Source organism: Heteronotia binoei, chromosome 14, assembly GCF_032191835.1.
Source record: "Heteronotia binoei isolate CCM8104 ecotype False Entrance Well chromosome 14, APGP_CSIRO_Hbin_v1, whole genome shotgun sequence".
Taxonomy (NCBI): Eukaryota; Metazoa; Chordata; class Lepidosauria; order Squamata; family Gekkonidae; genus Heteronotia; species Heteronotia binoei.
The window spans coordinates 24,640,207-24,665,273 of NC_083236.1; the positions used below are offsets into that span (position 1 = coordinate 24,640,207).

The window sequence follows — 25,067 nt, forward strand, 5'->3', positions numbered from 1 at the left end:
GTAAACTCCTTTTTCAATGCTGATATCTAGGGAAGGAAGGTATCCGAAACATTGCTAAATCATTGCATTGTCTTGCCCACCAGGCAAAGGAACAGCAATTTCTAGAGGTTTGAGCCTCTCGCATAGTAATGTTTGATTACTCATCTCTTCAAGGTGACCTTCGCAAAGAATCCATCTTGATATCTGCGCATCACTGCTGGATGGAAACTATTGCTTTAGCCAATACAGATTTTGGACAGAAGGTCCTTCAGCAGATTCTGTGATTTGTTCAGCAACAAACAGATCTGCTAGAGATTGGAGACACTGTGGTCTAATACTTTTTATTTTGCTTATCTTTCTCCCCAAAGGGGAAAGGAGAGGAGGAGATGAGGTACATTTTAGAGCCTGGATTTTTTTTTTTAAAAAAAAAATTAGAATCACCTAGGGGGGGCCAAATTCTGACGGGGACTGTGGCATGGGGGAAAGGGGTCATGAGGAACTCCTATGTCCTCCCTGTGCTATTTTCAAGAACCAAAATGGTATTTCTGGGCTTGACAATGGTACAAGGAGGGGAGACAGGAGCCCCCATTCCCCATGGCCCCCTCCAGTAGTTTAAAAAAGAAAGCTTTAAAATGATGCTGCATCCTTGTGCTAGACTTAGGAACATGGTATTGTCTAGTCTGGCCCTTATTTGTGTGGTATAATTAGGATTAGATCACCCCTTTAGCAGCATCACTGTACATACTGTACATATAGCGCAGGGGTGTCAAACATGTGGCCTGGGGGCTGAATCAGGCCCCCGGAGGGCTCCTGTCAGGCCCCCAAGCAACTTCCTTCTTCCTCTCTCTTGCTTCCTTCTGCATAACAACTTGCTTTGTAAGCTCAATCACACAAAAGCTACAGAGCAAAGCCTCTTTTTCTCCATTGGTTGAGGCTCCTCCCTTGAGGAGGAAGCGGAGGAGGCAGAGCTTGCTTTGCCAGACTCTCTCAATTGCACAGCAAAGCTACTGAGCCAAGCCTCTCTTCCTTCTGTTGGCTGAGGCTCTTCTACCTCCTGGTCTCCTGGGGAAGGAAGGAAAGAGCCAGAGCTTCCTTTACCCAGTTCCCTGGATCCCATGGGAGAAATACAAAGAAAGCACCTTTAAGACCAATGAGTGCTGAAGTTTTAAGCATGTTTTAAGTTTTTTTTAAAAAATGAATCTTTAATTATGTTTGTGTCCTTTATAAAGTTTATATCTCTGCTACCTAATCTTAAATAGGTATACAAGTGGCCCAGGCCTGGCACTAGGCTTTTCTACACCCCAAGCTGAATAGCACTCTGCCGCCCCTCCCCCCGTATCATATTTGTGCGCCCCGATGACATCACTGATGATGTCACTGACTTCCCACTTTGCCCAGGCTTCCTGAGCCTCGGAGAGCCTAGGTGAAGACAGGACAGCAGCAGCCGGGCCCTCGCAGTCCCACCCCTTCCACTCTCCCCCCCCACACACACACTTCCTGAGGCTCAGGAAGCCTGGGTGAAGTCAGGAAGCCTGGGTGAAGTCAGGACCAGCGTGGGGGTGTGGAGAGGGGGCGTCTCATGGTGCCCGTAGGCCAGGTGATGCCCGAGGCCGCCGCCTAGTCAGCCTACTCCCACGCGCCGGCCCTGAAGTGGCCTGGCCTGACATGGCCTTATTTATGCCAGATCTGGCTCTTTTAAACAAATTAGTTAGACAACATATAATGAGTTCGACAACATATAATGTGCTATCCACAATTCATATGACTTAACTCGTGATACAGGTGAGGCATGCACATGCTCAGATCCAACTCTCTTTAAAAGAGTGAAATAATGGGTTATGCCCTATATAGCACAGGTTTCATCAAATGTGTGGGGCAGGGGAGTGTGCTCCTCATCCAATGTAAAACAGTTGTTGGCCTTCTACTCTCATCTACTAACTTTGAAAGTTTTTTTCCTTAAAAACTATGACTCATTAAAATTACATTTTGTGTATAATTAATGGCCCTGAAATTTTTTTCAGCCCAATGAGACAATCCAAGATGGGTGTGACAGCAATTCTTGTAAAATCAGTGAGAAAGGAGAGTTCATATGGGAAAGGAGAATCACTGGGTGCCCACCATTTGACTCCACTAAATGCTTGGCTGAAGGAGTAAGTTGTAAACCAAGTGCCTTACTGACATGCTTCAACAGGTTTTGGTTATTGTTTATACAGTGGTGCTTTACAGAGTATAATGATGATGATGATGATGATGATGTGTTCCTGCCCCAGGGAGCTTACAATTTAAATTCAGACACTGGTAAAGGCAGAAGAGGGAGGGAGGAACTGCATCATAAACGGCTGGAGTTTCTTCTAAATGATTTTGGCTTGGATCTAGCAGTGTGCAAAAGGAAACGTGAATGAACTTAGCACAGTGCCGCTTGTGTGAGATCTTGTCCAGCACCTAGCCCTTTCCACCCTTTATATTATAGTGCATAGAAATTGGTTGTGCAAAATATTGCACAAGTGGAATTGCAAGTGGAGAATACAATAAGTTTGACTTAGCACAAGAGGCATACTATGGTCGTTTTCTTATGTTTCTACTTGGGTAAGAGCTCTAGCATACGTAGAAATTTGTGCTGGATCCAACCCATTGTTCTTTATCAGTTTTCTGGCCAACATCATTATTCTAGAGTTTTTGTTGAATCTAAAGCTGACATCAAAATTCCCTACAAACAAACCTTGGAAGCTTGGAGAGCTCTGGCTGAAGAACTCACAGCTCTCTGAAAGCTATGTCGCTTTTGTCTGCTACGGAATGCCCTATAATGGTGAGCACCTCTCTTTCCAAAAGAGCTTTTTTTGTAGCAGGAACTCCTTTGCATATTAGGCCACACCTCCCAGATGTACCCAATCCTCCAAGAGCTTACAGGGCTCTTTTTACAGGTCCTAGTGTAAGCTCTTGGAAGATTTTAGAATCACCTAGGGAGAATGGACAATCTTGGCCAACATTACTGTATTAAGATCATGAGCACCATACCTTACAAGATCCTTAGATAGTATTGGCAGTGTTAGTGTTTTATTGACTATGTAATTTTAACTGATTATTTTATTGCATATTATTTAATTGATTGTTTTTAAGCATTATGTTTTGATGTTGTGTTCTTATTGGTTGTTAGCCACCCTGAGCCCGCTGCGGGGAGGGCAGGATATAAATATAATTAATTAATCAGGGTGTGTGGCCTAATATGCAAAGGAGTTCCTGCTACAAAAAAGCCCTGCTTCCCAGTGTCCTTGGCAGTGACTTTCTATATTACTAGATGTTGAAACCACCTGAGCCCAGCAAAATCAAGGGCCACTCTGCTCAGAATATGCCCACATCACCAGTCTTTTGCTGCTGAACATATCCTTCTGTCTTCCGCAGGGTTGCTGAATGGGTCATGTTGTCCACATTTGTTAAACATTAGGCTCTGTATATGAGAGCCTAGGAAAATGCTGGCTTCAGGAGAACAAGCCTGTGCAGCATTTTGCCTAATTATAGTCAGCACCTGTCATCAGGAACATCCCAGTTGTGGGGTCGCACAGAGACCCCAAAGAAGAAAAGTGGGTTGCTTTACTGCAACTGATGTTCATCCTCTGCTCATACAACTCCTTCCCTCCATCAGAGTTCCATTTCATTGATAACTAATAACTGGCTAGTTGGAAGGAACTGAGCAGGAAGGCATTTGCCCAAACATCTAAATGAGTACAGAGTGGGCTTATCCATGCTCCGTGGGAGGAGCATCAGTGCCTGTTCCTTGGCAAGTCCCAAAGTTGTCCTGTGCAGTCTCAAGCATGTGGCTGCTTAGATGATCACTCAAAGCACAGGTAAACCACTTGCCTTTGCATGGGTGGCTAGTTTCATTAGCAGAGAACAGTCCCTGACAGGTTGCAAGGAGACTGAAAACCGCTTCACACATTGCATCGAGTCACAGAGGGATTAGCAGCCTCATTAGAAGAGTTATAGGATCGACTGAGTGTGCAAGTTGATAGCTTCTGTTTCTTAAGCATTGCAAATGACACAGCACTGCCACCTAAAATGGCAGCTCTGTGTCAATGTCTTCTGCTTGCTCTATCTGTTATCCTGTTTTTCGGTAGCCTTACATTGCATTGAGAATTTCATTGGTCCACCAGTGGAAGCCAGTGATGTTGGCAGGGAAATGTAGAACACAATACAATGTTAAAACATTGGGAATATATGTCAGATGTTTTAGAACTGCAGAAGGAATTTGATGCAGAGCTGCTGTTTTTGGCAGCAGCTCCATATTCCTTGTAAGATTTAGTTCTGGCAGCTATCCAAAAAAGGACAGATTGCAGAATAAACTGTGAGAGAGGGAAAGTGCAGAGAGAGAGAAAGAGAGAGCCCTCTATTAAATATATATTAAATATATTTTCATAAATATGAATGTTTGAAATGAGATATGTTCTCTTTCAGGGTAGAATTGCCAAGGTTGACAACACCTGCTGTGAAACATGTAAGTCTTCTTTTTGTGAAAGGACAAACTTTTGCCACATTTCTGAATACAGATCTATAGATGCCTGGAGTAAAGAGAAAATGAGACAGCCAACTTCATTAATTAGAATAAGAGCACACTTTAATCCAAGTTATTGTTTAGACCTGCACATTTACAGTGGATTCTTGCGACCTCCAGGCATGAGAGCAGTGGAAAATATGGAAAATTTAATGGCCATTTCAATGACTTCTTAGTGATGAGCGTGATCCTCCCTCTGTAACATACATAGTCAAAAGGGAAGCACTAACTTTCTGTTTGTTAGCAATAGAACCTAAACAAGTTTATCTTTGGCTCATTCACATTGTGCCGGTCAATTTAAGCCACTAATTTGTCTAGTTATTAGATTTTGTTTTTTAAAAAAATCCTGCCCATGCTTTCAAGGCGCATAGGTATAGCACCCCCCCCCCCTCCCCATGTTATCCTCAAGACATTCCTGTGAGGTAGGTTAAGATGAGAGACAGTGATGGGCTCAAGATCAGCCAGGAAGCATACTGGCAGTACAGTGATTTGAACCTGGGTCTCCCTGGTCCTAGTTCAGTATCCAACCACTACACCATATTGTATGTGGGGGCATACGAGTGTGTGTGAAAGAATTGCTGGTGGGCTATGTGAAATAAATACATTGATTAAAGGCTTCTGTCAGCTCAAAGTGCACACACACACAGAGGAGACTGCCTGCTGCCTCTCTGAATGATTCACTGCTCCTGTCTTGTTCTCATCCTGTCGGCTTCTGCTGTAGGAGAGCAGTTCTGCTGTTCCAACGTGCCTGTTTCCAATTGGGAGGCATGCTTAGAACAGAGATTCATATAGAAAAACAGAGGCCAGACTCCTTCCTCTTCAAAATAAACTTCTGGGGACGAGGGTGCAAGAGTGAATGAATACCTTTGATTTGAATCCACACACACACAAAAGGTATGCATCAGCTATGAAAAGTCTGTAAAAAGACTTCATATTCCTTTAAGTGCCGTGTAGTTTCCCCCTTATTCCCCCCTCCCCAGATCATTCCCCAGTTAGTTGTTCACCCTGACCCTAAATAAAAGCTTAGGTTGCCAAATTATGTGGTGGGTAATGATAGACAGAATTTGCTTTGGTTCTGAAAGCTATCCTTCCTTTGGAAGGTCAAAATGTCAGCACCTCTCCCGCCCTCGGTTCTGTCTCTCTCCTCTTTCTTTTTGTTCTGTTTGTGTGCCAATAAATAAAAGATGGGGCACCCTGCCGCCAGTCCCTATGTAGCCGCAGTAATTGCTGTAACAAAACCCCAGTTTGGGGAAGTGAACTCCAAGCTCGTTCCCTGCCATTGCTTATCCATATATCAGCAAGTTCCGGTTTTAGGAAATAAAAGTCAGTGGAGCTCTTGATATAATAGACTATCAACTGAAGAGTGTTCGGCAGGTAATTTAATTAAGAGGCCTTTTATCTGCCTACCAGGATTAAAGCACAAGGACAGTTACTGAAAATTGTCAATTAACCTTTACATAAAACAGATGTCAACATCATATTTAAAAGGCTCAGAGAGACTTTTAATTAACTGAGGAAAATACTGCAGAAAATAAACAGCAAGGAGAGGTGGGAATCTCCCAGCAATGATGGCTTTCTTTTGCTGACAGAACACTTTTCCTGGGATGGTGCTTATATATTTCTGAAAATCTCACATTTGGTCAACATTTGGTTTTCTGGACAGATTCAAAGGTAGATTTTGTTTTCTGCTGATCCAGGGTTGAGGCAGTCTAATACAAATATCAGGGCGGCTAGTTTTAGGGCCAAATTCAAGCCACTTACATCTGGTGATGTCATTCATAAGTGTTGAAAAGGATCGTCTGTTTTCAGTCACTTTGCAGGGCTTGTGAACACATTTGCAGCATTTCAGGGTCTCTGTGCCATTTTCAGTGGGCTTGCCTTCAGGGCTTCTTAAAACCATGTGGGCGCAACCAATAGGATTGACAGCTGAGTGGGAAAATGAGGGTGAGGACAATAAGGGCAAAGAAGGAGGAAAAGAGTGCTAAGAGGAAGAAGGAGGGGCTGTGGCTCAGTGGTAGAGCATCTGTTTGGAATGCAGAAGGTCCCAGGTTCAATCCCTGGCATCTCCAGTTAAAAGATCTGGCAGTAGGTGATGTGAAAGATCTCTGCCTGAGACCCTGCAGAGCTGCTAAGTAAACAATACTGTCTTTGACAGACCCAGGGTCTGATTTAGTATAAGGCAGTTTCATGTGATTTCAAGAACCAACCAAGAAGACAAAAGAACACTGATGGCTTGGATACTGCCTAAATATCTGAGGTGATGACTTTCATCAATTCTTTCCATGGCAGCCCACTGAAATGCTGTTCCTGGGAGAAAATGAGACACTTAGAAGTAGCTTGGGGGGAATGAAAGGCCTCCAATGGGAGGAGGGCATCTGTGAAGATCACCCCTGCCCCATGCCTGCAGAAATCTAGGCAGGATCTAATCCAGTGTAAACATTCAGCTAGATGATGATGATGATGAATTTTTTTTGCTGGTAATTCGTTGGTCTGTATCAGATTGCTATTTTCAAAGTGAATATCAAGCAGCAGCCTTAGTTGTTCATGACAAAAACTGTTGCGACATTTTGTGTGTTGGCCTGGTAGTTCCAGATGTATTCGTAAGGGCATCTGGAATGTGTTGGGAAAATTCAGCAAGGATGTTTTTTGGCAGAGGCCCTTTGAAGACTCCCAGAGAAATTCAAACAAGGAGGATTTCAGAAGCATCCCTGCTTATAGGTTTACTTGAGGACATTGCTGGGAGTGGAAGTCATCCTGTTATCTGCCCCTAATTACCCTACTCATTGAGAATCAAGCTTGGTCCTTTCTTCATAGCCCCATAACTCTGTTTCTTGGACACATTAAGATCTTAACTACTTCTTAATGGGCTTTCCCACATTCTACATTTTCCTCCCTTGTGGATTCCTGTTGCTTCATTTTTTTTTTCTTTTCCACATGTGTTTTGCTCCCTCTAGTGGTTGATTCAGTGTTACATCCCTTTATGTCCAGCATATCTCCCTGCAGGTTTGTATGCTGGACTTAAGGCAATATAATATCAGATCAACCATGAGAGAGAACAAAACATGTTGACACCCCTCCCCCTCAATGAAGCAACAGGAATACACAAGCAAGGAAAATGAGAATGCAGAAAAGCTCTATGCAGAAAAGCTGGGAAACAGTGCACACCTCTTGAGCCAACCCTGTGACATTTTCAGGGAAAATATCATTTGGACTCTGGCTGTAAAATATGTTGGAAAGTTGGGAGTTGGCATGTTACAATACTTCGACAGGCAGACCTAATAATCTTCCTCCAGTTTTTCTCAAGTGTGGGTTGAAATTTGTCTTTGAGGGTGTGCAGGGGTTTTTTAGTTTGTTTTTATTCTGAAAGTGACAGATTAGTACCCTGCCTTAATAACGTTCTTACTCCCCCCCCCGTCTGATTATATATTTTTTTTCTTTGAAAACGATCATGTGGAAATGGTTTGTGTCCTTCCATTGTATATTATGCATTGAAAACGGGTAAGCAAGCCGGGTGCAATTGGATCAAACCTCTCTCAGCCAGGTGCAAAGAAAAGACGAGCATGGTGCTGACAGTTATTTTGCGATGGGGCTTGTGTCTACAATTGTGGCTTTCTGCGTCTCCATTCTTCTTGGACAAGTTTTGACAAACGGAGTGATGAAATCCTTCAAAGCAGAGCTGGCTTTTGCCGCCCAGCAGCCAGAAACACCTTCCAAATCAGGAAGCTTTGTTGTTTTATCCAGGAGGAAACATGAAGCCCTAGCAAGGCAGGGAGCTGTAGACTTGCAGAATGTTACTACTTAGATATATAAATATGTGGGGCTGCGCTGTGAGCTTAGGTGCATTGCTATGCTCTGCAAGGAAAAATTGACTATATGGAATGAAAATAAAAATGCACTGGGGATGGCCTAAACTTCAGGGCCATAATCTTCCCAGAACTTGTCCCGCACAATATCCTGGTTGATTGTTTCTGAGATCACTGCTGACATCACCAGAAGATGTACTAAATTATATCAGCTCAGCATTTACCTTAAAATGCTTAATGAATTATAATTGTCATAACAAAACCTTACTCCCATGTCTCATCATAATTTTTAAATTACTTTCTCCTATGTGGTCATAGTGGCATGATGAAGATTCCCATCTGTCTGCTTGATATGTTTTGGTTATTTCCCCATTTTTTGGGGGAAGAAAATATTAGAAATTTTGCCAAATCTTAGAGTTCAGCAAAATTCTCACAAGGGTGGTTGAACAACGGAGCCCAGAAGCAAGTATCGGGGAGGGTGGGGGGTAAAGAAAGAAGGAAAGGTCCCCTGTGCAAGCACCATTCGTTTCGGACTCTGGGGTGACGTTGCTTTCACAACGTTTTCACGGCAGACTTTTTTACAGGGTGGTTTGCCGTTGCCTTCCCCGGTCATTACACTTTCCCCCCAGCAAACTGGGTATTCTTTTTACCGACCTCGGAAGGATGGAAGGCTGAGTCAACATTGAGCTGGCTACCTGAACCAGCTTCCGCTGGAATCAAACTCAGGTCGTGAGCAGAGGGGTCCGACTGCAGTACTGCAGCTTTAGCACTCTGTGCCATGGGGCTCATAAAAGAAAGAAAGAGTACAATAAAATTTAGAGGTTTTGGAGCTCTGCTCCTGTGCGCTCCTGCCCAAAATGAGGCCTGGTTCAAGGTGCTTTGTTGCCCCAAGAAAGGTACACCCATTAGCGTCTGATCCTGCATCACCACTGGTCTGGTTCAAGAGAAGACCCTATGGCAGTGCCATGTGAGTCTGTCTGTTCCAGACAGGGTGCGCAGTGGCCAGTCACCTCCTGTGCTACTCATGGCTAGGAGCTTCTGCATGGTATCTGTTATGTCTTGAAACATAAGCTGATGTACCGCATGGCGATCGCTACAGAGGCGACCCACGGGTCCCCGGATGTAGCTCGCTAGACGCCCCGCCCATCAAGATCTGTGGCGGGAAGTTTGACTGACCAGGATTGGACTGGTCAGACTGGGGGGCAGTTCCGGGGAAAGTATATAAGCGGGACCCAGCCCGCGTGTTCTCTCTCTTGTAATGTACCATGGAATAAAGTATGCTGCCTTCAACCCATCTCGTAACTCAGTACATTACAGTGATGATGAGGATGGGATCCTAGCCAGGTAACTCCCGAAGAAGACCTTGGCGGAGCTGGCCGGAGACGGAGAAGGCACGCCATCCAGGGAAACGGAAGCGCCTGCCGCCGCAACAGCCATGGCTAACCCAAGCGGAACGACGGGTCACCTCGAAGAGTTCAACCCCGCTAAACCGGAGAGGTGGGAGACCTACACGGAGCGGGTCGATTGCTACCTTCGAGCAAACATGATAACGGACGACAACCGGAAAAGAGACATGCTCCTGAGCATCTGCGAAGAGGCCACATTCGAGATCGCCAAGGGTCTCTTGGCCCCCACGAGACTCACGGAGAAGACGTATGAGGAGATAGTCCGACTCCTCACGGGGCACTTCTTGCCCCAGCCCTCAATCATCGCCCGCCGATTCCTCTTCCACAAGAGGGATCAAGAGGCGAGAGAGATGGCAGCCGAATACCTGGCCGCTCTCCGCCAAATAGTGGGAAACTGTAGCTTCGACAAGCTAGAAGAGGCTCTGAGGGACCGTTTCGCCTGGGGCCTGAGGGACGAAAGACTACAGCAGAAGCTTTTCGCAAAGGAAGAGCTCACCCTCCAGGGCGCTTTCAACGAGACCACAGCATTTGAGAGAGCCACTAAAGCTTTCCACAACCCGAGAGCGGAAGCCGTCCACCAGGAGGAGACGGCACAGAGCCACCCAGAAGAAGAGGAGATGCACCAGCTATGCCGCCCACCAGGGACGGGATCAAGAGCGACCCAGTGGCCACGAGCGATGGAGAAACCAGCCCCCACCAAGTGTGCAAGCTGCGGGGGCCCGCACAAGCATCGGGACTGCCATTATCGCAACGTGGACTGCAGGAACTGCGGGAAATTGGGCCACATTGCAGACGCCAGTCCACCAACCAAGATTCGACTGAGGACTACTTGACCGCCTCGACCAGCCTGCAGGTAATGAACTTGCCCAGCAATACCCCCGACAAGGTCAAGGTCTCGATCAGGATCGAGGGAAGCCCCTGCCTGATGGAACTGGACTCGGGCTCCTCCATCTCCATAATTTCGGAGGAGTCCCTAAGAAAACTGTGCCCACGTGGCCGGCCTAGGCTGCGACCGGCTGGTTTCACACTACGGGACTTCCAAAAGAACCCCGTACAGATCCCGGGATGGGCCACGGTGGGGGTGGAGTTTAAGAGCTTTAGGGGAAAACTGGATATACTGGTGGTCAAACGCCAGCTCACCACACTGTTGGGCCTGGCCTGGTTTCGACCGTTGGGAATTCAGATCGTGGGGGTGCAGCAGCTGGGGACGCAAGGGTATGAGCACGTGTGCAGGGAATTTCTGGAGGTGTTTGATGGGGCCCTAGGGTGCTACAAGGGCCCTCCCATATCCTTACCCCTCGACCCCCACATGCGGCCGATACGGCTAAAGGCCAGGCGGGTTACGTTCGCTCTGAAGCCCAAAATCGAAGCAGAGCTGGACCGCCTCACAGCCCAAGGAATGCTAGAACCGATTTCCTACGGCACATGAGAAACCCTGATAGTAACCCCGGTGAAGCCAAATGGGGACATGCGCATATGCGCCGATTTCAAGTGCACCATAAACAAGGCACTACAAGACAACCCCTACCCCGTCCCAGTAGTCAGTCACGTTTTGGCAGCACTAGCGGGGTCAAAAAATTTTGGGAAGCTGGACTTGGCCCAGGCGTACCAGCAGCTCCCAGTGGACGCCGACACGGCGGAAGCTCAGACCACAGTGACCCACAGGGGGGCTTTCAAGGTGCGGCGGTTGCAATTTGGGGTGAGTGTGGCTCCGGGGTTTTTTCAGAGCCTGATGGATTCTCTCCTCAAAGGGATCCCCGGGTGCAACCATTTTTCGACGACGTTCTCATCGCCGCACTAGACGCGGAGGAGTTCAGCAACCGGCTGCGAGAGGTCCTCCGCAGGTTCCAGGCGGCCGGACTGAAAGTCAAGCGGGAAAAGTGTTCCCTCGGGGTGCCGAGGGTGGAGTTCTTGGGGTTTGCGGTGGATGCTGCAGGGATCCACCCGATGGCCAACAAAACCAAGGCCATTGTGGAGACCCCGGCCCCCACATGCAGGGCGGAGCTTCAAAGTTTCTTGGGGTTATTAAATTTTTATCATTCATTTTTGCCCCACAAAGCGGCCTTAGAAAAACCCCTCCATAGGCTCTTAGATAAAAACACCCCGTGGGTCTGGGAAAAGAAGCAGGCAGCCGCTTTTCAGGCGTTCAAGGAGCTCCTCGTATCCAATAACGTGCTCCACCATTTTGATGAAGCCCTGCCGGTGGTCTTAGCGTGCAATGCGTCACCATACGGGGTGGGCGCCATCCTGGGTCACCAACTCCCGGACGGGAGAGAGGTCCCGATTGCATATTATTCCAGAACCCTGACCCCCACAGAGTGCAACTATGCCCAGATTGATGAGGCCTTAGCGATCATGGCGGGGGTGCATAAATTCAATGACTACCTGTACGGTAGACATTTTATGATCCGGTCCACCGCTGGGAAGCCGATAGGAGGCCATGATCCAGGTTACACATTGACTTTTCGGGGCCCTTTCAGGGCCAAACATTCTTCATTCTGGTGGACGCTTACACCAAGTGGTTAGAAGTTATCCCCGTAGCCTCCACCTCAACGGCGGTGGCAGTCCGAGCGTTGCACAGGGTCCTTTGCACACACGGGATTCCGGACACCATCGTCTTGGATAATGGGACCGCGTTCACCTCCCGGCAATTCCGGGAGTTCTTGCAGAGATACCTAATAAAGCATATACGGTCTGCCCCCTTCCATCCGGCCACCAACGGCCAAGCAGAGCGGATGGTACGTACCACTAAAGAGACCCTGGGACACATAGTACAGGAGGAGTGGGACCACCGCCTGGCCGCCTTCCTATTTGACAATAGAATCACCCCCAACCCAATCACTGGGGTGAGCCCAGCAGAGTTGTTAATGGGAAGGAAGCTGATCACAAGGTTAGACCGGTTGCATCCTGACCGGGCCACCGATCTCCGCAGCTCTCCCAAGATCAGGGAAGCGGCTAGGGGGTTCTTTCCGGGGGATCCGGTATACGCAAAGAACTACGCCAACGGCCCAGAGTGGGTAGCGGGTCGGGTGCTGTGCGTGACTCGGTCCCGCCACTACGACGTCTCAACGGAGGGGGGCCAAATCCTGTGGAGGCATATAGATCAGATGCACCGCCGCACCTTTCCGGAAGAGCTGGCTGCAGTACGGAACGAGGAGGAACCAGCAGCCGCACCCACACTGAGAGCTACCCCGCCCCTGCTGACCGCTCTGACCTATCAGGCGGAAGAGCTGCATCAGGGCAGGGGCAACCCCCCAGCAGCAGGGGGTGGACCACCATAGGCCGGCGCTACTCCCACACGGGGAAACTGCCGCCCCATCCGCCGTGGCACCGGCAGCCCCGGTGACCGCTCCTACTCCACAAGTAACTCCAAGGAGGTCGACCAGGGAACGCAAGGCCCCCACTTACTTTCAAGACTATGGGTGCTGAACTAGGGGGGGGGGGAGGAGTGTTATGTCTTGAAACATAAGCTGATGTACCGCATGGCGATCGCTACAGAGGCGACCCATGGGTCCCCGGATGTAGCTTGCTAGACGCCCCGCCCATCAAGATCTGTGGCGGAAAGTTTGACTGGTCGGGATTGTACTGGTCAGACTGGGGGGCAGTTCCAGGGAATGTATATAAGTGGGACCCAGCCCGCGTGTTCTCTCTCTTGTAATGTACCACGGAATAAGCATGTTGCCTTCAACCCGTCTCGTAACTCAGTACATTACAGTATCAGTGCCCTCCTTTCTGGCGAAGCAGTCCCTTGGGTGTCTTGGCTAGAGAACTGATCTTAGTGTGGTCATTTTCTTGAGATGTTCAGGGAATTTTTCTTCTTGCCTTTCTAGGTGTGGAAGCAGACTGCAAACAAATCACTGGCAGGCTGGAATATGTTAAAGTGGGTGACTGTATGTCTGTAAACCAGCTGAATATCCATTACTGTGAGGTAAGCTACCCTTATTTTATGAAAAGCAAACCAAAAGGTAGGCTGCTTATAGAGAGAGTGTGACACATTTTGGTACACACTGGGAACAAATCTTAAATACCATGGTTCTTTCACTCTGCATGCAGTAGGTACCATTTCCTTTATGTAAAAATAATGCCCCTTTTTCTCACTCTCCACTCATTCATCCCTAACTTTATTGCAACAGACTTCTTAAATGCACACCACACATTATGCAGAACCCAACATAGTGATTGAGGCTTGCACATACAGTATGAAACGCATTAAAACAATTAGCCATTAAGAAGCTTTTGAATCTCAGCACTGTGTGTCAACAGGCTAAACTTTTCCAGGAAAATATTGATACAACTGTGAAAACTCAATTCTGAGCATTAGCAGCTTTTGCTTCACCTTGCATTTTACCTAAGAATGAATTGTGTGTGTGTTTTTAATGTACAGGCAAATGGTCAGATTTGATGGTGGTTTTTATATGTGAGCTTGGTTCTTTGATATAGCTGTTTTTAGGCGTGTGCAAAAAAATCAATATTTTCAAGTTTTGAGTATACTGAACCTAAAAAATTTGGCATTTTTCAATATTTCCAGCATTCCCCAATACTTAATTTTGTCAGCTCCATTATACCTATACCTTATAGTCAATGGTCACTATATAGTCTAATGGAGAATCGATCCATGGGTATTTGGGGCTCTGGGAGGGCTGTTTTTTGAGTTAGAGGCACCAAATTTGCAGCATTGCTGATGGTGCCTCTCCTTAAAAAAACAAAAACAAAAAAACCCTCCAAGTTTCAAAAATATTGGACCAGGGGGTCCAATTCTATGGCCCCTCCAAAGAAGGTACCCCCATCCTCCACTGGTTTCAATGGAGGGGGGAAGGTGTTTAAAATTAAAGGGCTTGTAGTCCTTTAACATTTAAACACCTTCTCCAAGCTTTGAGTTCATCTGGAAGGCATTTAAAAATACTGCAATCACTTCAAATGCCTTTTAACTTTAACTATCTGGTGGTCCTGAAAAATCTCAAAAATCTATACCTGTGTGAAAGAACAGCTGGAGAATACTGGTAAGGTATTCTTTTGGATATTTTTTGGCTCGGATGTAGCTGAATGCACACCCCTAGTTGTTTTTAATCCTTTTTTTTTTTTTTGCAAAATTTGTATTGGTTTTTAAGTTTTGCTTTTATCTTGTATTTTTTTTTTTTAAATCTCGTTGTCGGACATACTGTATGTTTTTGTCCCTTACAACTTGTTGCAGTGATGTTAGCCTCTTTGAGTCTGCAGAAAGATGGTGGCATACCTTTTAAAAAATAAATCTGTCTGTTGCCCTTATTCAGCACGGAGTTGTTATGTGCATCACCAGGCTTGCAGCTTCTTCACTGATGGTGCATGTTGACACGGACCCACACCCAGCAGTGCTCACGTGACACAGGGAGTCTCCTAATTCCTAAGGGTCTGGGCCACCCTGTCACCTCCTCCTGATGTCCCTTGGCAATAGCATTACATTAGCCTTCACCTTCAGTGGTGCTCAGTGGTAGAACCTGCAAATGCTCCTTGTGACTGAGGTCCCCAGGCCTCTGCCCTCAACACCCATGGTGAGGCATGGGGAAGCATTGATCAACATTGTTATCCAGAAAATATGCCAATTGTCATCCTCATCCTCATTTTCCCCTTGCTGCTCTATTGAGCAAGCGTGGGGGCCATGGCACCATTTGTGGGAGGACTCCTGCCGCAAGCGGATAAGTTGGCAACCCCCCTACCTCAGAACCACCGTGCAAACTGCTGCTGCATGCCTCATGCACCAGTTTGTATCTCAGTCAGAATGTTAAACCAGGGCTGAAGTTGTTTTGCCAAAACCTGGTTAAGAGGGGAATTATGATTAGGAGGGGTGCATGTTTAATGTTAAATGCTGGTTAATACAGTTTATCTCCTCCCTGAGTTTGTATGAGCAGCTCTCATGCCGGATCTGGAGTTCAGAATGTTGTTAGTGTCACAGAAGCCAAATATTTCTTCTTTCACTTTCAGGGCAAATGTCCCAGCAAAGCCGTTTATGACATTACAGTGCACAGCATTGAAGACCAGTGCTCTTGTTGCTCTGCTACTGCGAGGGATTCGATGCAAGTGCCCCTCCACTGTCCCAATGGCTCCATAGTACAGCATGAAGTCTTTAATGCCAGACGCTGTGAATGTCTCTCTCGGAAATGCAAGCCATAAATACTGTCGGGGAGCTAAATGAGGGTGCAAGCTGTTTGTTCCCCACCTAGAAATTTACAGTCAGAGTCTCATTTTTGCATTTTGATTCTGCTGCCCTAGCCAAAGCATTTGTTGTAACATACCAAGCAATAAACTCAAACTTAGCTGCATAGTTTGGACATTTTACTTTCCAACAATATCAATGTGCAATATTCTTTACTTTCAAAAACATTTTTATGTACTTGAAATGTTTCCCAGCCCTTGAGGTGATTCACAATGCTGTAGAATGAGAAGATGTGACTGCCAGCACCAGATGTGACTGCCAGCATAAAGTGACCCAAGTTCCCCCACTTTTTCCCCCATGACAGTCTGGATCCCTGATTGGTGCTGATGAGGCCACCAAAGTAAACCAGACTGTGAGCCAGGAGGGTAGAGCAGGATAAAAACCCCAGGATCTGTGTTGGGTGCAAATGGCTATGGGAATACCTTAGATTCAGTTTACTTTTGTTAACCTGTGGGTTTTTTTGAGGGGGGGGGCGTGTCTGGGGAAACACAGATACATATAGAGTCACCTAGGCATATGTACGGAAGCACGTCATCTTAATCTGTGAATCATCTGGTATGTTTCTATTTAACACTCTTAAACACATGAACACCAGTCAGATGGTTGGTCAGGAAAAGAGCGTGAATGATGGACTTGGTATAACAACCTTTGAATTCACTTTGAGTTTGGGTTTCTTAAGAATTAAGAGACTCCTGATTGAAATATGTTAAAATTGGGGGAAAGAGCTCCTGTAAAACTGCATGCATTTTCAAAGTTACAGTCGATAAGGTACTAAGACCTTCAACTACGGCAGAGAAATTCACAAAGTGCTGTTTGCCAGAGGAGGGAATTTCCAGCCTTCTTTCTGTGGCATTTCTGTGCCACCACAATGGAGGGACACAAACTGGTACTGACAATCACCAGCTCAGGAGGCCAGGCACTGCAAAAGCCAATAAGGTCCCAACTAGTTCTGTGAAGTTTCTGGTTCTTACTTGGATTCTTAAGTTGAGCACAGGCTGGGCTGCTCTGAAACTGCCAGCCCTGCTGACCCCATTGACTTAGTAGGGTGTCTGCTTCCCAGGTCAAGTGCCTAGCTGGTTGGGGCCTACTTGACTCCAGACCATGAGCCTTGCCACAGGACAAGTGAAAAACAAGTTAATTTCTTGAACACCAAAGGGAATCTCATCCCAATGATGTGACACTGACAGACTGCATAAAAAGGAAGGCCGGAAGGATTAATGAAGATCAGATGGCCCACAACTGACAGGACTTCCTGAGGTGATTCTCTTGAGATTTGCAAGGGCTGTCTTAGATTGTTTAAACAAATCCAAGATAATAGTAATCATTCACAATCCCAGTATACTTCATTCATCGTATCAACCTTCATTAAGTCCCCCTTGTCAAGATACATTTATCACAAACGAGTGCGAAATTTGTCCACCAGAGGGTGTGTTTTTCTTCATAAACGTAAGTGTTACCTGAGTTTGTAAACTTTTTGGTCATTTTGAAACAAATCCCATTTTCAGTTAATTTAAGTAGCTGTTTTAATACTAGGTTCTTTTTCTTCCTTTTCATGTTTTGTTCTGGTTTTCATCAATCTGCCAAAAGAAATGCATATTTTAGGCTTGATACGTTTCTATGTATGTTATTATAGAGTGTATTACTGTTAAACAGCTCTCAGTCTTCATTGATAGTAAAACTCTTTGCCAATGGCCTCAAGACAAGATCATCACCTCGGGGGGCGGGGGTCTGGTATTCTCTCCCCCACTGGAAATCCTCAATGGAGAATTAGTAAGGATACTCCAACTCAGGAACTGCAGCACAGGCTAGGGTTGCCAAGTCCAATTCAAGAAATATCTGGGGATTTTGGGGTGGAGCCAGGAGACATTGGGGGTGGAGCCAGGAGCAAGGTTGTGACAAGCACAATTAAACTCCAAAGGGAGTTCTGGCCATCACATTTAAAGGGACCACACACCTTTTAAATGCCTTCCCTCAATTGGAAATAATGAAGGATGGGGCACTTTCTTTTGGAGCTCATAGAATTGGACCCTCTGGTCCAGTCCATTTGGAACTTGGAGGGTATTTTGGGGAGAGAAACTGGATGCAACGCTGAAATATTGGTGCCTCTACCTCAAAAAACAGCCCCCCCAAACCCCAATTCTCCATATTCCCTATGGGGATCAGTCTCCACAGGGAATAATGGAGTGCCCAGCAGACCCCCCCCCCCCCCCCGGTGCACTTTCTGACAACCCTGAAGCGGGAGGAGGGCCCCTAAATCAGGGGATCCCCTGCCCCCACATGGGGATTGGCAACCCTAGCACAGGCCTTTTGGATGAGAAGTCTAAATTAGCTCACCAGCCAGCAACCTCCCAAGGCTTATCTGATTGCCTTGAATCTCTCACTGGAGAAGGCCAGAGATGACATCCAAGGCCATTCAATCTAGTCTCAATGCTGAGCAGTACTGTTTTAGATGCCCATGAACATCATTTAAAGGATGTGTGTTGCCTGATTACAGGCCATGCTTTGTTAAATCATCTTGGTTAAATCACCTTCCCACTCTCTGAGAGCTTACTGAGCCCTATTAACTGAACAACCATAAGAAGATCCTTCCAACTTCTTTAAAACATTCCTTGAAAATCTTAGTGGCGTCTCCCCCCACCCCCTCAGTTCTCTGTCATTTTGTAAAGAAAATGCTCTCATGTAGACATGGACGAAAGCTTACATATACCCCAATTGTCCCTTGATGACACTGGAATAATCTAGCAGATAGGGATGCCAGGTCTGTGTTGGATAGGGTGGCCATAATGTCTGAAGGCCAGCCAGGGACACCTTGGGGGGGGGGGAAGGCAGGAGTGCGCGCGCGCTTCGCGTGCGCGCCGCCGGAAACAGGAAGTGACGTCACTTCCGGCGACGTCACTTCCGGCGACGTCATACCACCGCCGGAAACAGGAAGTGACATCACTTCCTGTGACATCATTTCCCCCGCGCCACCTGCCGGAAACGGGAAGTGACATCACTTCCTGTGACATCATTTCCCCCGCGCCACCTGCCGGAAGCAGGAAGTGACATCACTTCCTGTGACATCATTTCCCCCAAATGGCATCATTTCCCCCAAATGCCACTGCCGGAAACAGGAAGTGACTTCACAGCACTTCCTGTGACGTCCCCAAAAATCCCCCAAATATCACCGCCGGAAACAATTTTGTTCTCAAATCCTGTATATACTTCATCAGTATATGGGATAAGGCACTTTCTCAACTGTGCTGCATAATGCAGCCTATTTATTTTGTCCTGTTGGCTCTGTTGGCTCTATCTGCGCCACCTTCATCACTTTCGGGGTGTGGATCCCCCAGTGGGGTGGGCTCCCGACTCCCTCCGCCGGCTGTTTCTGATAGCCCTGCGCCCCCTCTTTCATTTGATATGTGTCCCGTGCGGGTGCCACCCTCCTGCCGGGAGATGCCGCAAAATGAGCCCCCTTGAGGCTTATGGCGGCAGGGCTCGGGGGAAGCAAGCTAGACTGCTGTTCTTTTGAGGGGTTATAGAGTGTTTCGAGCCCCTCCCTGTGGCATTGGTCCCATCGTCGTGGGACCCAGGGGGCCGGCGCAGCAGCCTGCCGAAGCAGCCTGTCACTAATAACACAGGTCGAGATGCGGAAGTGACTGACAGGCTGCTTCAGCGGGCCGCTGCGCCGGCCCCCTGGGTCCCACAACGATGGGACCGATGCCACAGGGAGGGGCTCGAAACACTCTATAACCCCTCAAAAGAACAGCAGTCTAGCTTGCTTCCCCCGAGCCCTGCCGCCATAAGCCTCAAGGGGGCTCATTTTGCGGCATCTCCCGGCAGGAGGGTGGCACCCGCACGGGACACATATCAAATGAAAGAGGGGGTGCAGGGCTATCAGAAACAGCCAGCAGAGGGAGTCGGGAGCCCACCCCACTGGGGGATCCACACCCCGAAAGTGATGAAGGTGGCGCAGATAGAGCCAACAGAGCCAACAGGACAAAATAAATAGGCTGCATTATGCAGCACAGTTGAGAAAGTGCCTTATCCCATATACTGATGAAGTAAATACAGGATCTGAGAACAAAATTGCACCAGAAGACACAAACACAAAGCTCCCTTACACTGAATCAGTGCTTGGGTCCACCAAAGTCAGTATTGTCCACTCCAGTCACAAACACAAAGCTCCCTTACACTGAATCAGTGCTTGGGTCCACCAAAGTCAGTATTGTCACATAAGAACATAACAGAAGCCCTGTTGGATCAGGCCAGTGGCCCATCCAGTCCAACACTCTGCGTCACATAAGAACATAAGAGAAGCCCTGTTGGATCAGGCCAGTGGCCCATCCAGTCCAACACTCTGCGTCACATAAGAACATAACAGAAGCCCTGTTGGATCAGGCCAGTGGCCCATCCAGTCCAACACTCTGCGTCACATAAGAACATAAGAGAAGCCCTGTTGGATCAGGCCAGTGGCCCATCCAGTCCAACACTCTGCGTCACATAAGAACATAACAGAAGCCCTGTTGGATCAGGCCAGTGGCCCATCCAGTCCAACACTCTGCGTCACATAAGAACATAACAGAAGCCCTGTTGGATCAGGCCAGTGGCCCATCCAGTCCAACACTCTGCGTCACATAAGAACATAAGAGAAGCCCTGTTGGATCAGCCAGTGGCCCATCCAGTCCAACACTCTGCGTCACATAAGAACATAACAGAAGCCCTGTTGGATCAGGCCAGTGGCCCCATCCAGTCCAACACTCTGCGTCACATAAGAACATAACAGAAGCCCTGTTGGATCAGGCCAGTGGCCCATCCAGTCCAACACTCTGCGTCACATAAGAACATAAGAGAAGCCCTGTTGGATCAGGCCAGTGGCCCATCCAGTCCAACACTCTGCGTCACATAAGAACATAACAGAAGCCCTGTTGGATCAGGCCCAGTGGCCCATCCAGTCCAACACTCTGCGTCACATAAGAACATAACAGAAGCCCTGTTGGATCAGGCCAGTGGCCCATCCAGTCCAACACTCTGTGTCACATAAGAGAAGCCCTGTTGCATCAGGCCAGTGGCCCCTCCAGTCCAACACTCTGCGCCACATAAGAACATAAGGAGGAAGGAAGGGAGGAGGGAAGGGAGGAGGGAAGGGAATGGAAGGGAAGGGAAGGGAGAAGGGAAGGGAGAAGGGAAGGGAAGGGAAGGGAAGGGAAGGGAAGGGAAGGGAAGGGAGGAAGGAAGGAAGGAAGGAAGGAAGGAAGGAAGGAAGGAAGGAAGGAAGGAAGGAAGGAAGAAGGAAGGAAGGAAGGAAGGAAGGAAGGAAGGAAGGAAGGAAGGAAGGAAGGGGAGGGAGGGAAGGGAGGGAAGGAAGAAAGAAAGGAAGGAAGAGGAGGAGGGAGGGGAGGGAGGGAGAAGGAGGAGGGAAGGGAGGAGGGAAGGGAAGGGAAGGGAGGAGGGAAAGGGAGGAGGGAAGGGAAGGGAAGGGAGGAAGGAAGGAAGGGAGGGAGGGAGGGAAGGGAGGGAAGGAAGAAAGAAAGAAAGAAAGGAAGGAAGGGAGGAGGGAGGGGGGGAAGGAAGGAAGGGAAGGGAGGGAGGGAAGGAAGGGAGGGAAGGAAGGGAGGAAGAAAGGAAAGAAGGGAAGAGGGAGGGAAGAAAGGAAGGGCCGCCCCCCCCCCGCTTTCGGCCCCCTTACCTGCGGTGGCGGTCGGCGGTGAGTCGGGCGGCGGCGGCGGGTCGGGGCGGGCGGCGGCGAGTCCGGCGCGGCGGCGAGGCCAGGGAGGCGTCGGAGAGGCCTTCCTTGGCCGGCGCTGGCCCGGGAAGGCCTTCCAGAGGCTCTGGAAGGCCTTCCCGGACCAGCGCCGGCCAGCGAAGGCCTCCCGCGGCCTCCGCTGGTCGCTGGGGGCCTTCCAGACACTCTGGAAGGCCCCCAGCGACCAGCGGAGGCCGCGGGGAGGCCTTCGTTGGCCGGCGCTGGTCCGGGAAGGCCTTCCAGAGGCTCTGGAAGGCCTTCCCGGACCAGCACCGGCCTGCTCCGCGGCCTCCCCGCGGCCTCCGCTGGTCGCTGGGGGCCTTCCAGAGTGTCTGGAAGGCCCCCAGCGACCAGCGGAGGCCGCGGGGAGGCCTTCGCTGGCCGGCGCTGGCCCGGGAAGGCCTTCCAGAGGCTCTGGAAGGCCTTCCCGGACCAGCGCCGGGTGCTCCGCGGCCTCCCCCGCGGCCTCCGCTGGTCGCTGGGGGCCTTCCAGACACTCTGGAAGGCCCCCAGCGACCAGCGGAGGCCGCGGGGAGGCCTTCGCTGGCCGGCGCTGGTCCGGGAAGGCCTTCCAGAGGCTCTGGAAGGCCTTCCCAGACCAGCGCCGGGTGCTCCGCGGCCTCCCCGCGGCCTCCGCTGGTCGCTGGGGGCCTTCCAGACACTCTGGAAGGCCCCCAGCGACCAGCGGAGGCCGCGGGGAGGCCTTCGCTGGCCGGCGCTGGCCCGGAAGGCCTTCCAGAGGCTCTGGAAGGCCTTCCCGGACCAGCGCCGGGTGCTCCGCGGCCTCCCCGCGGCCTCCGCTGGTCGCTGGGGGCCTTCCAGACACTCTGGAAGGCCCCCAGCGACCAGCGGAGGCCGCGGGGAGGCCTTCGCTGGCCGGCGCTGGTCCGGGAAGGCCTTCCAGAGGCTCTGGAAGGCCTTCCCGGACCAGCGCCGGGTGCTCCGCGGCCTCCCCGCGGCCTCCGCTGGTCGCTGGGGGCCTTCCAGACACTCTGGAAGGCCCCCAGCGACCAGCGGAGGCCGCGGGGAGGCCTTCGCTGGCCGGCGCTGGCCCGGGAAGGCCTTCCAGAGGCTCTGGAAGGCCTTCCCGGACCAGCGCCGGGTGCTCCGCGGCCTCCCCGCGGCCTCCGCTGGTCGCTGGGGGCCTTCCAGACACTCTGGAAGGGCCCCCAGCGACCAGCGGAGGCCGCGGGGAGGCCTTCGCTGGCCGGCGCTGGTCCGGGAAGGCCTTCCAGAGGCTCTGGAAGGCCTTCCCGGACCAGCGCCGGGTGCTCCGCGGCCTCCCCGCGGCCTCCGCTGGTCGCTGGGGGCCTTCCAGACACTCTGGAAGGCCCCCAGCGACCAGCGGAGGCCGCGGGGAGGCCTTCGCTGGCCGGCGCTGGCCCGGGAAGGCCTTCCAGAGGCTCTGGAAGGCCTTCCCCGGACCAGCGCCGGGTGCTCCGCGGCCTCCCCGCGGCCTCCGCTGGTCGCTGGGGGCCTTCCAGACACTCTGGAGGCCCCCAGCGACCAGCGGAGGCCGCGGGGAGGCCTTCGCTGGCCGGCGCTGGTCCGGGAAGGCCTTCCAGAGGCTCTGGGAAGGCCTTCCCGGACCAGCGCCGGGTGCTCCGCGGCCTCCCCGCGGCCTCCGCTGGTCGCTGGGGGCCTTCCAGAGTGTCTGGAAGGCCCCCAGCGACCAGCGGAGACCGCGGGGAGGCCTTCGCTGGCCGGCGCTGGCCCGGGAAGGCCTTCCAGAGGCTCTGGAAGGCCTTCCCGGACCAGCGCCGGGTGCTCCGCGGCCTCCCCGCGGCTCCGCTGGTCGCTGGGGGCCTTCCAGACACTCTGGAAGGCCCCCAGCGACCAGCGGAGGCCGCGGGGAGGCCTTCGCTGGCCGGCGCTGGCCCGGGAAGGCCTTCCAGAGGCTCTGGAAGGCCTTCCCGGACCAGCGCCGGGTGCTCCGCGGCCTCCCCCGCGGCCTCCGCTGGTCGCTGGGGGCCTTCCAGACACTCTGGAAGGCCCCCAGCGACCAGCGGAGGCCGCGGAGAGGCCTCCCCCACCGCTGCCGGCCCCGCGCGCGGGCGGGGAAGGCGGGGAGTGAGGGAGGGGAGCGTCCCTGCGCGTGCGCAGGGGCCCTGCGCAGGCGCAGGGACGCTCCCTCCCTCACTCCCCGCCTTCCCCGCCGGCGCCCGCGGCCCACCGGCTCCGGGGCTGGCTAAACCGGGACCTTTAATGGTCCCGGTATAGGCAGCCCGGGAGCCGGGATTGGGTGGCCAGAACCGGGAATGTCCCGGGAGACCGGGACGGTCTGGCCACCTAGTGTTGGAAAATACTTGGAGACTTTGGGGGTGGATCTGGGAAAGAGAGGGATTTGGGGAGGGGAGGGGCCTCAGCAGAGTACATTGCCATAGAGCCCACCCTTCAAAGTAGCTATTTCTCCAGGGGAGGTGGTCTCTGCCAGCTGGAGATCATTTGTTAAAGCGGGAGATCTCCGTGCCCCACCTGGAGGCTGGCAACCCTACTAGCAGATGCTAAGCCTCATGGAAACCAAAGTCTGGAAGGAAGCAACAATTTAAAAAAATCATTTTTTTTTTAAATTCCAAGAGAGTTCATAGCCATATGGCAGAGCAATTGTTGCCCTTTTTTGTCTCACTATCTAGTCAAAATAGATTTTGCACGTTTTTATAAAACTATTACAAACACATGTAAATTGTTTGATTGAAGGTGATGGTGGGAAGGATAACTAAGGCACTTCTGTCACAACATCTTCAGTGCTCTTAAAACTCTTTTCTCCCTTCCTATGTGTTGTGCTACTATGAAAACCGTTCCTTCCCTATGCAAGATGGAAGCCCTCCATAAACAGCATCATACATGTGCAGTGCAGAAAGAAGAAAACAGAGCCTGTGTGTGCTGGCCTATGAGCCATTGTTGGCTGAAAGCATGGAGCCTTGTGTTTTGTTTTGTTTTTACTTCTGTAACAACCAGCCTGATGGAGAATTCTGGTGAACTGGAAAGCCTGCACATTATTACGTTTCATTTGGTTGATCCTAATGTTGTTGTTGTTCAGTCGCACAGTCGAGTCCGACTCTTTGCGGCCCCATGGACCATGTCACGCCATAATAAAAGGTGTCATATAAAAGTAAAATAATTTGTTAACAGTATATGTTACCAAGTGTGAGTTGTCAGGCAGGTAAATAAAAGATGTTGTATAGATTGTATTTTTTTTTAACTTTGGGACCCTCATGGCTGCTAACAGCTTCTCTCATGAGCGTGGAGCATGTGTGCATGCAAAATAATTGGATATGCTGGGTTTTTAAAAATATCTTTGTCACAGGGAGGGAGCCTACATCCATATCTCCATGCATAGACTCTGTGCTCTCAAGTTGGCAATCACATATAGGCAGAGCCAGCATAGTTCTCCTCTATGCACATTGAGTTCCATATA

The 25,067-nt window shown here is 50.1% G+C and overlaps 1 protein-coding gene and 1 non-coding gene across 2 annotated transcripts in view; both read left to right on the forward strand.

Moving 5' to 3' along the window:
• VWF (von Willebrand factor) overlaps positions 1-16,030 on the forward strand; it is a 190,299-nt gene extending 174,269 nt beyond the window's left edge. Inside the window, exons 48-51 of the mRNA XM_060253812.1 lie at positions 2,001-2,129; positions 4,429-4,468; positions 13,565-13,662; positions 15,693-16,030. Coding sequence (XP_060109795.1) covers positions 2,001-2,129; positions 4,429-4,468; positions 13,565-13,662; positions 15,693-15,881 — 456 coding nt within the window. The 3' untranslated portion in view covers positions 15,882-16,030. The remainder of the gene's footprint in view (positions 1-2,000; positions 2,130-4,428; positions 4,469-13,564; positions 13,663-15,692) is intronic.
• On the forward strand, positions 6,523-6,594 carry TRNAS-GGA (transfer RNA serine (anticodon GGA)). The gene has a single exon. It is a non-coding gene; the product is annotated as a tRNA-Ser (tRNA).
• Positions 16,031-25,067: the final 9,037 nt, after the last annotated feature.